This window comes from Mus pahari, chromosome 10, assembly GCF_900095145.1.
Source record: "Mus pahari chromosome 10, PAHARI_EIJ_v1.1, whole genome shotgun sequence".
NCBI lineage: Eukaryota > Metazoa > Chordata > Mammalia > Rodentia > Muridae > Mus > Mus pahari.
In genome coordinates, this window is record NC_034599.1 from 96,475,952 (window position 1) to 96,486,970 (window position 11,019).

The 11,019-nt window shown below is 45.3% G+C and overlaps 1 protein-coding gene across 1 annotated transcript in view; it reads right to left on the reverse strand.

The window, feature by feature from the left end:
• Positions 1-396: 396 nt before the first annotated feature.
• LOC110327934 (inhibitor of carbonic anhydrase) overlaps positions 397-11,019 on the reverse strand; it is a 40,868-nt gene continuing 30,245 nt past the window's right edge. Inside the window, exons 13-17 of the mRNA XM_021207226.2 lie at positions 9,124-9,265; positions 6,112-6,176; positions 3,977-4,161; positions 1,685-1,871; positions 397-527 (exon numbers count right to left, since the gene is read on the reverse strand). Coding sequence (XP_021062885.1) covers positions 493-527; positions 1,685-1,871; positions 3,977-4,161; positions 6,112-6,176; positions 9,124-9,265 — 614 coding nt within the window. The 3' untranslated portion in view covers positions 397-492. The remainder of the gene's footprint in view (positions 528-1,684; positions 1,872-3,976; positions 4,162-6,111; positions 6,177-9,123; positions 9,266-11,019) is intronic.

Genomic DNA, 11,019 nt, shown 5'->3' on the forward strand with positions numbered 1-11,019 from the left:
CAGGTGACCAGCTGGGTTCCACCATTTCTGCTTTCAGCATCCAGGTTACAGAAACATACAGCCACACTCAGGTTTCACGCGAATGTTGCGAGTCCAAACTTCAAACTAAGTGTTAACTCAAGGGCAATCTCCCAAAGGTATATTTTTTTACACTTATTTATTTGTGGATGTATGTGCATGGTAGCACACTCATGTTGCTATGTCTGTATGGAGGTCAGAGGAAAATTTGTGGGAATCCGTTCTTTCTCCTGTGTGGGTCCCAGATCTCAAACCTAGGTTGTTACATTTACCCATCTCACCAGCTATTATATGTAATTTTTAGTAGATACTAAACTCAGAGTCAGTTTTAATACAAAAAGTCTTACTGCCTCCAGATCTGAGGACGCTCAATGAAGCTTTCTGGGAAGATACTTTTATTCATTCAGCACAAGTCCACATGGAAGCAAGCAGTTGGGTCCCCAGTCCCTGGGTTATCCCCCAGCTGAATGGTGTTTAATATTTGTGAAATGTGCAGGCATCCAGCAGTTCTGTAAATGAAAATACAAGAAGAACATCAGGCCCTGCCTGTGCTTGCCACAATTCTCTCTGCTCTGATTTCCTGGGCTCTTAAAGTGAAATTCTTGAAAGTATATTGGAAACACTCCTGTCTTCTAAAAGTAAGCCATAGTTGAGATGAGTTAAGACCCTCATTGGCCCTCTCTGTCCTACCATGTCTATCCTTAAGTACCTGTCCTTTCTTCCTATCTTTAAATACCTATGCTGTCTTGTCCTTCCTTTCAGTCCTTAAATCCCTGTACTATCTGTCCTTCCTTCCTATCCTTAAGTACCTGTCCTTCCTTCCTGTTTATATTATCCCTAACACACAACACAATACCACAAAGTCAGATGTACGCCCAATGGTTCTGTTATCTCGGTTTTAATTTTATTTCCCCAATTTCTTTCTTTTTGAGACACCTATGCCATCTAAAATATGTATCCCAAGACTCCTACAGGGCTATCCATGCTGTATTTATTTTTATTAATGTTTGGGAATTTTATATAAAACCATCAAATATCAGTCCTTCATGGGTGGTGTACACAGTGTGGTGGTTTGAATATACTTGGCCCACTATTACAAGGTGTGACCTTGTTGGAGAAAGTGTGTCACTGTGGGTGTGGGCTTTAAGACCCTCCTCCTAGCTGCCTGGAAATCAGTCTTCTCCTAGTGGCCTTCAGATAAAGATGTAGAACTCTCAGCTCCTCCTGCACCATGCCTGCCTGGATGCTGCCATGATCCATCTTGAAGATAATGAACTAAACCTCTGAACCTGTAAGCCAGTCCCAATTAAATGATGTCCTTATAAGTGTTGCCTTGGTCGGTGTCTGTTCACAGCAGTAAAACCCTAAGACATACAACTTGTATCATTTCCCAAGCCCCAACAAAAATGGGAATACACCTGAGAGGAGCTTCATTTCCCAAGTGGTTTCAAGTTCGGCTACACTTGTCTCCTTCAGACAATTTAGTATTACCTGTTTTCTAATTGAATTGGCTCAATGTTAACTCCAACTCTTCAAGGCAGAGAGAAAGTTTCTACGTTTCCATGCCCTTGTGTGTATCAGCTGAATACTTGAAACAGCCGAGCTCTTAACATAAACATACTGATTTTGAATCTCCTGCTATTTCTCCTTGGTTGTTTCTACTTACCAGAGGACAAGCACTGTCTAAAGTTGTCCATTAAAGTAAGATACTGTGGTCCTAGGTATGTTTTATATGTCGTTTTGTTCTGAAGGTTAGACAAACATTCGGTGTCATCACTAAAAAGCAGGTCCTTAGCTGAGGATTCAAACATCTGGAACATCATATATTCAAATCCATTTCTTCCAAAGAGCTCCTGGATTGGAACAGACAGTCACTGGGGGTACCAGGAAGCATAGAGGTATCTACTCTTTCTAGAAGACCAAAGGTTTCTGGACTGCTCAGCTCCAGTCCTTGGGGAATCCCTGGACACAGCAACAGTTTAGGAAATGCTGTAGTAGCAGAAAGCCTGGTCTGTGGGTTTGAATCCTGGCTTCATATTTTCCTTGCTATGTGAACTTAGGAAAATCCTTCACCATGCTCGGTCAACCTCTGTCTGCTCATTTGTAAATGGAGACACTAACGCCACGTTGTGCAATGCTGTATGTAAGAAATATAAATAGAAAGCTGGCCATATGTCACCAGTTAGCCAGCCAGTGCCAGGTGCTTTCCCAGCTGTCTGGATCATCCTCCTGTAGGGGGAGGTTCTGTTGCTAACGTCATTTCCCCAATTCTTGATTTGTCAATGAAGAAAGCCGGGGGCTAATTGCTGGGCAGGCGGTATAGGTGGGACTTCCGGGTCCCAGGAGGAAAAGGAAGGAGAGAGGCTTTTTCTGCCGTGCTTTGGAGGAAGAAGGACACAGCAAACATGTAAGGTCTTGGGGGAAGCTAGGGCCTGCAGCCTCGGCTACAGGCAGGTGGCCAAAGATGTTTGGCAGGGGCTATTTGGGACAAGCCACTAAGTTTATGGTGGAAGGAGGAAGAGAGATAATCAATTGGTAAGGGCATGCATTTCCAGGCAGGAGATATTTGCACCCAGCAATTGTGCCTAGCAGGCAAGTTAAGGTAACAAAGTTGTCTGTGTTTGTCTTTTATCTTCGGATTCAAGGGTCTTGGAAGTGGGTTGGCAGTGAGACAACCCCCCTCCTGTGGAGCTGAGCCCACGGCAAAGGCAGTAGCGATTTTCTAAAGCTACAGGCAAAATCCTCCCATGTCTTCCCTTGCTGTTGCTTCTTCTAGTCTCTGAACTCCAACCAGTTCCATAGCTCCATCCTAACCCTCTTCTTTAGTTGATTTCCATAGTAGCCAACATGGCAGCTTGTCTTGTGTGAGACTTTCCCCCACCACATGTCCACAGTCAAGACTCTCTTATTTCAGTGCTTTTCCTAGGTGTGAAGGTTAATTTTGATTGTCAGTGTTACATAACTGGAAAGAGAGATTCTCAGTTAGCTACAGCCTCTGTTAGATTGGCCCATGGGCCTGTCTATGGGTATTTTATTAATAGTTGATATAGGAGGGCCCAGCCCTTCGTGGGTGGTACCATCCCTTAGCAGGTAGGCTGAGACTATATAAGAAAGGCAGCTCAATGTGAATTATCAAGCAAAACAGTAAGTGGTGTTCCTCCATGGTCTATGCTTTAGTTCCTGCCTTCAGGTTCCTGTCTTGAGTTCCTGCCTGACTTCCCTGATGATAGACTAAACCTGTAAGTCAAATAAACCCTTTCTGTGCCCAAGTTTCTTTTGGTTATTGTCCTAGTACATCAAAGAGAAGAAAACTGGAACACCAGGCAATCTTTTTTTTTTTTCAGGGATGTGAAGGTGATATATGAAAAAACATGGATTTCTTCTTTGAGAAACCTCCAAGAATGGGATCTCTATTGCAATAGGCAGAGAAAACTATAGGTTTTTCCTTCAGATCATTTGGGTTAGGCATCTGCTACTCCCTAAGATCAGCTCCTGTTGGCTTCCAATAAGGTCATAAAGTGTCTAGATGTTTGGCTCGTTAACTTTCAGCAAGCCCAGATGGTGCCCAGCCTATCCAAGTTAAGAAGACAAATTCAGACCAACCCACAAGTCAGTGAGAGAACCTACCATTCTGCTTTTGCTACACTTGGCTTGGCCACTGAGGCAACAACTCCCTTACTTATTGCACCAGAAGAAGAGAGAAGGGATTCATTCTCTTGGAAATTGACTGGGCCCAAGAAATCCTGTGTGTTTCCTCAAGGCTGCAAATCTTAGACTCCTAGAGAGCTGCAGAATAAGTGGGCACCAGATATAACCAGAGACAGAACTAGCAGGTCCAGGGCCCCCTGCTTAGAGAGAGAGAGAGCATGAGCTAAGCTGGGTGCACAGGCACACGGCCATCAGTGCAGCTCTGGGAACCAGGCGCTGAGTCACAGGGGGTAGGCTCTGGTGCCCATACCTGTTGGTTGAAGAGTATTCTTCGAACAAAGTCAGCCTTATCTTTCCTGGAGAACACAGCACGGTTTGGCACTCTGGCCAGGTGGCAGCTCTGAGCCTCAGTCACAGGCTTCCTGGTGCCATCAAGGCAGAGCAGCTCAAAGTCTTCATGTTTCAGACCCTTAGCCCAAGACTCGGGGTTCTTTCCTAGGGAGAGAATGATGTTGCGGCCAGTGAGGTGGCTCAGTGGGTTAAAAAAAAAAAACAAAGAAAGAACAAACAAGCAAACAAATAAAGGCAGTTGCTGCCAAGCTGGAGGACCTGAGTTGGATCCTTGGGACCCACATAATAGATAGAGGGAAAGAACTGACTGCAGTAAGTTGTCCTCTGACCTGATAACAAACAGACATTAAGTAAATACATACAAACTTAAAATATAGATATAAATGTTTAGAGAGTTGGTTCAAGAGTTTTTTAGAGAGGTTAAGGACCAGAGGACCTGGGTTTGTGTCACAGCACCCACACGGTGACTCACAAGTGTCTGCCACTCCAACCACAGGGGATCTGATGCTCTCTTTTGGCCTCTACAAACAACAGTCATGCATGTGGTATACAAACATACATCCAGGTAAAAGTTTCATACATATAAAATTCAAAATCAATCAATTAATCAATAAACAAGTCAAATGCCAGGGCTGCAGCCCACTGTAGAGCATTTGCCTAGCAAGACCCTTGGTTAAATTCTCCAGAACTGAATAAGAATTTAAAATAACAGTCCTGAGAGTATTAGCCGAAAGGGAAAATTCAATACATTAGAGTATTTTAAAATTAAGACTGTTAGGCCGGGCGTGGTGGCGCACGCCTTTAATCCCAGCACTCGGGAGGCAGAGGCAGGTGGATTTCTGAGTTCAAGGCCAGCCTGGTCTACAGAGTGAGCTCCAGGACAGCCAGGACTATACAGAGAAACCCTGTCTCGAAAAACCAAAAAATAATAATAATAATAATACTGTTGTCAGACAGTGATGGGTACGCTTTTAATTCCAGCACTTGGGAGGCAAAGGCAGGCAGATTTCAGAGTTCAAAGCCAACCAAGACTACAAAGTGAGTTCCAAGACAGCCAGGGCTACATAGAGAAACTCTGTCTCAAGCAAACAAACAAACAAAAAACAAAAAATACAGAAGAGGCTGGAGTGATGTTAAGCACACTGTCTGATCTTCCAGAGGTCCTAAGTTCAATTCCCAGCAACCACATGATGGCTCACAACCATCCATAATATGACCTGATATCCTCTTCTGGTATTCAAGTGTACATGCAGATAGAGCACTCACATACATAAATAAATAAATTTTTTAAAAAGTTATGTTAAAAAACTAAAAAAAAAAAAATCATTAAGATTATCCACCTGGGGTCAGAAGATCTGGCTCAGGGGTTAAGAGTGCACTGTTCTTCCAAGGACCTGAGTTCAGTTCATAGCCAAGTTCAGGCAGTTTCAGTGTCAGTTGATCTAATGCCCTCTAACTTTGGGCTCTTGCACATGTATGGTGCACATAAATTCTCATGGCCACAGACATACAAATAAATATATAAATAAATAAACAATTTTTTTTTTAAAGAAAGTGAAAAAAGTCAAGCTACAGAAACTGACAAGATATTTTCCAACATGGAGAGCTGTCAAGAACTTTAATCTGGGCCGGGCAGTGGTGGTGCACGCCTTTAATCCCAGCACTTGGGAGGCAGAGGCAGGCGGATTTCTGAGTTTGAGGCCAGCCTGGGCTACAGAGTGAGTTCCAGGACAGCCAGGGCTACACAGAGAAACCCTGTCTCAAAAAACACCAAAAAAAAAAAAAAAAAAAAAGAACTTTAATCTGGAATACCAAAAGAATGCCAGTCAATAAGGGAGTCAGACCACTCACATAGCCCATAGTTTCTGTGTGCTTTGTCAGCCAGGTTAAAGGCCAGGGTGATAACTAGCATCAAGTCTGAACAGACTGGAAGAATGTTTCAATGCTAGATTAATTTAAAGTGGTAGGATCCCAGTCACTGAAGTCTCCTAGGCTTAGTTATTCAACTTCCCCAGTTGCCTCCTGGGGAGCCACTCTGCCAGGGAGACTAGGGTGTTCCCATGGACAGAAAGCACAGTGCAGGCGCCTACGTACCATCAGTGTTCTGTAGAACCGTGGGGTGCTTCATGAAGGCCACGTCCCCCTTCTCAACCAGACATCTGCACAACAAGGCCCAGGTCAGCAAGGAGAATCAGCAAGGAGTGAGAGGGAGACACCAAGGGGGAGTCACACCCCTAGGCACCCAGCACTCCCACACAAGCAACTGTAGTGCCTGCAGGGTCAGAGGGTGTTAGAGGAGGAAGGTGATGGAGAGGCAGAACTGCTCATTGAGTTTCCCTTGTGGAAAGCACCGTTCAGGCACTGCTTTTAAATCCTCACCACTTTCCCCAGACAGGTTGCTTGTGTACTCCAACTAACCGACATATCTATGGGATGGCGGTCTGGTTAGATCACACCATGAAATATTACAATCCGTGTGGAAATATGGCTGTGAGGTGCTTTTATTACACTCATCTGCTCAGCTCTGCCAGCAAAGAGTGTGCTTCTCTAAACACAATGCAGTCTTCATCCCATGGGAAAATGCATACCTGTGGGAACATCTATAACTCCAGCATTTGAGAGGCCAAGACCAAAGAATCACAAATTTTAGGCCACTCTGGGCTACATAGTGAGAGTCTGTCTTTATAAAAACAAAAACAAACAAACACTCACCCACCAAACTTGACAATCTGAGTTTGGTCTCTGGACCCCAGATGGTAGAAAAAGAGAATCAACTGCCTCAAGTTGTTTTCTGACCCCACATGTGCACTGCTGTACACAAGTCCTCCCCTTTCCAAAATAGGTAGGTAGGTAGGTAGGTAGGTAGGTAGGTAGGTAGGTAGGTAGATAGACAGATTAGATTAGATTAGATTAGATTAGATTAGATTAGATTAGATTAGATAGATAGATAGATAGATAGATAGATAGAGATAGATGATGGATGGACAGATATAAATATCCTGGAGCATACGCACCTCACACATACAAAATAAAAAGCAAATAAAATAATAAACAAAAATGATCTGAAAAAGTATTGAAGTTGGGCCACACTTCATACCAATTACCTTGTGATATAAAGATAATGTAAGTTAGTTTGGCTAAGATTTAACATTCAGCAGATATTGATGTCACTAGCACTTGACTGATAAGAGGCAAATGTTTGGAGGGCGGGATGAAGTCAACTGATGTGTATGGGGGCAGGGGAGTTTTCTAGAGTGCCACATGCTGTCCATGGAGCTTTTACTCATCTAGTACACACACACACACACACACACAGTCACACACACAGACACACATATACAGACACACACAGACACACAGATACACACACACAGATACACACACACAGACACACACACATAGACACACATACAGACACACACACACACACAGAAACACACACACACACACACACACACACACACACCAATCTGAACATACCCCGCATGGCTCATCATATTTAGAACTCAGACTTCCTGTTCAGCCAGGTCTCCGGGGTTCAACGGACATGGCCACCACAGGCGGAACCAGCAGGTCACAACCCAGACCCTTCCTTCTCCACACTTCAGTCCTCAGATGTTTATTGCTGATCTCCCTACAGTAGGGTCTGTGCCATCCGTGCATCACCTGTGCTGAGTCACTTCTGGATGACTCTGCTCCAGATTCTCTCAGGCCGATTTCCTCTCGTTATCTAGTTCTTGGCTCTCCTGATCTCTGCTCTCAAAGATCTTCCCCGTGTACTATCACATGACTATCAAAGGCTTGGTTCTGGGGCCTGGGGAAGTGGCGCAGTGTCTGAGAGCACTCGCTGCTCTTCCAGAGAAGCAGGGTTTGCTTCCCAACCCCATGTTGGGCAGCTGACAATCACCCCCAAGTCCAATTCCAGGCGTTGGACTGGTGTCTGATGCCCTCTTCTGGCATCTGCAGGCACCTGTATGTACATGATCGTATTTAAACAGACACACACACACACACACACACACACACACACACGGACATGGACACGGACACACATAAAAATTAAAATAAAATTTAAACTTAAATTTTAAAAAAAAAGCTTGTTTCTAAGGTGGTGGTATTAGAGGTGAAACCAGAAGATGTGTCCTAGTGAGTGAGTGGTCCCTAAGTCATTGAGACATGTCTTTGAAAGGGACAGTTGGATCCCAGTTGCATTGGTTCTACTTAGAACCACTAAGATCGTGAGCTAAAATGAACCTTTTTGTCTTTTTTTAAAAATTATTATATGTAAGTACACTGTAGCTGTCTTCAGACACTCCAGAAGAGGGCACCAGATCTTGTTACGGATGGTTGTGAGCCACCATGTGGTTGCTGGGATTTGAACTCAGGACCTTCAGAAGAGCAGTCGGGTGCTCTTACCTGCTGAGCCATCTCACCAGCCCCGAACCTTTTTGTCTTATAAGCTGATTGTCTCGGGTGTTTTGTTACAAGGATGGAAAGCTCCCTAATTCATGCCTCCCCTTGGTCTCTCTGTAGCATATTCAGTTGAGAACAATTTTCTTTACTTGTCTGTTTCTTGTCCTATTTTTGTACTGTCCTATTTTTGTACTGGGACACAACTGAGATCCAACTGACTCAGGACAGGACCGTGTGCGTCTTGTTGCTTGCTAGCTACCTAGAAGAGCACCTGCTACTCAGTGCTCTGTAAGTACATCTTCTTTCACTTAAATGAAAGGCGGTTCCTTGGCAGATCTATTGTAAAAGGCACTCATAAGCTTAGTGGGGGAAGCAAGAGTCTGGGTCTCTCCTGTGATTGACAGTTGAGCTCTAACAGAACCAATGGCTCATCTACAGTCGCACAAAAGATAAGAGGAAAGCTAGACTCTGTACCACTGATCTTGCCCTATCCAAGTCCCTGAAGTGCCCTCAGGCACCTGGGCCAAGGGAGTATTCGTTACAGAACCTGGCTGAGTAGCAGCAGTTAACTCTGGTCTCCAGTTCCAGATCCTCCTAAGTCATCACTCAGACACTGAAATGATGAATGGATGAGGAGATGAGGGAGTCAACGGGAGGGGGGATGCCAAGAGAAGGAAAGGCACAGACACTAACCTGAGTGCTCCGCTGGAGCCGTGATACCCCTCAGCGTTGTTGGCAGCACACATGTGGGCTGGGTTGTTACCCCCAGCACACAGAGCGCAGAGAGGAGAATCAGGATCAGACCCTGGGGCACAGCTGCGACTGAAGAATACATCTGCGAGGAAGGACAAGCCAGAGTCAGTTCTTTCTGTGATCACAGGAAAGCTCCGGGGGGGGGGGGGGGAGAGGGGTTGTCCCTGAGACCGCCTGTAATGCAAGCCCACAGTTTGTTATCTGGCAACATGATTAAGGACTAGGGAGATGGCTCAGCCAGGCAAGTGCGTACCATGCAAGCAAGAGGACCTGAGTTTGGGTCCCCAGAACCTATGTAAAAGCTGGCTGCTGTGGTGTAAATCTGTAAATCCAGTGCCGAGGAAGGCAGAGACAGGCGGATCCCTGTGGCTCGCTGACCTGCCAGTTTAGTCAAAATGGTGAGCTCCAGGTTCAGTGAGAGACTGAGTCTCAAACACTAAGACAGAAGCTATGAATCCCAACACTTAGGAGGCAGAGTCAGTTGGATCTCGGGACCATCAGGGCTACGCAGAGGGACCCTTACTCAAACAATAATGGCAATGTGGAGATCAACTGAAGAAGACAACCAGCCTCTATCTCTGGCCTCCATACATGTGTGCATACATGCACCTGCACATATACATATCCACGTCCACATGAACACATACATACTCTACATATACAAAACTCATTTTTACAAAAAGGAACAAGAACACCATGGAATAAAAGAAAAGATCCCAGACCATGTGAAGGGACTGACTGGAGATGAGCCAGTCTGAGAGCTCACAGAAGTCTACCTGTTCTCAAACAGGACCAGGGTGTTGACGGGTGGATAGAGAATGTAATTCTAACAGAGTGGAAAGGGAGTGGGGCTGGTCTCTGCTGTCTTGGTTTTCTCTTCAAAAAGCTTGTCATTGTGACTTCAAGTTAGGAAAGCCATGGCTGCCAAGCCTAGCACTGGGTTCCAGGGAACTACACTGACCATGGGCCCTTCCCTCTTACACTTACTCTTTGTGGGTACCATTCAGAACTCAAACAGCCACACCCAGGGATCTGCATGGCTCCTGTTGCTCTGGGAAGAAGGAATATGATTTCCTGAACCTGAAGATAGAGGGACCCTCCATAGATCAGGGAGTCAAGAGATGAGGAATGAGTAGGCGGTCCCCAAGGGAATGGGGAGAAGAGCAGCTTACAGACAGGAGACTGGCACCTGAGAAGGCCTATGTGGGAGCAGGACCCAGACATAGCATAAAAAGCTTAATGGGGGCCATTTGAATAGACCGTCAAGAGAAGGGAGTAGGGCAGGGGCAAGGTCCAGACCCCAGGGGATATTACTGTGTAGCTACTGTTGTTATCTCTAGAGTAAAGGGAGTTTCTGGAGTGATTTAGACAATGCTGGGCCCAGTGGATTGGCACAGTCAGAGCCACACTTTGCAGAAGTCTACCTGACTGAGAGATGGATGGGTGGATGGAGGGTTGATGTGCAGCTCGGGTGGCAGGCCACTGCAGTGGGCTAGGAGAGGGTGACATAAGAAGACATGGGTGGGAGGAGGAGGAACTGATGTTGCTGGGCAACGTCAACTCTAGAGTCCTCCATCATGCTAGGCAGTCCTGGAGCATCACCAGGTTAGGATGAAAGAACGCCGTTTTGGATAAACAGGATGAGTTTAATATGCCTTCGAGATCTTAGGTAGATATGGAAATAGTTAATTAGATAAATGTTTGGGCCGTATGTGGTGGTGCATGCCTATAATCTCAGCACTCCGGAGGCAGGAAGATCAGAGGTTCAAGATCAATCTCAGCTGCATGGCGAGTTTGAGGCGAAGCCCAGTTTCTTCTTCTTCTTTTTTTTTTTTT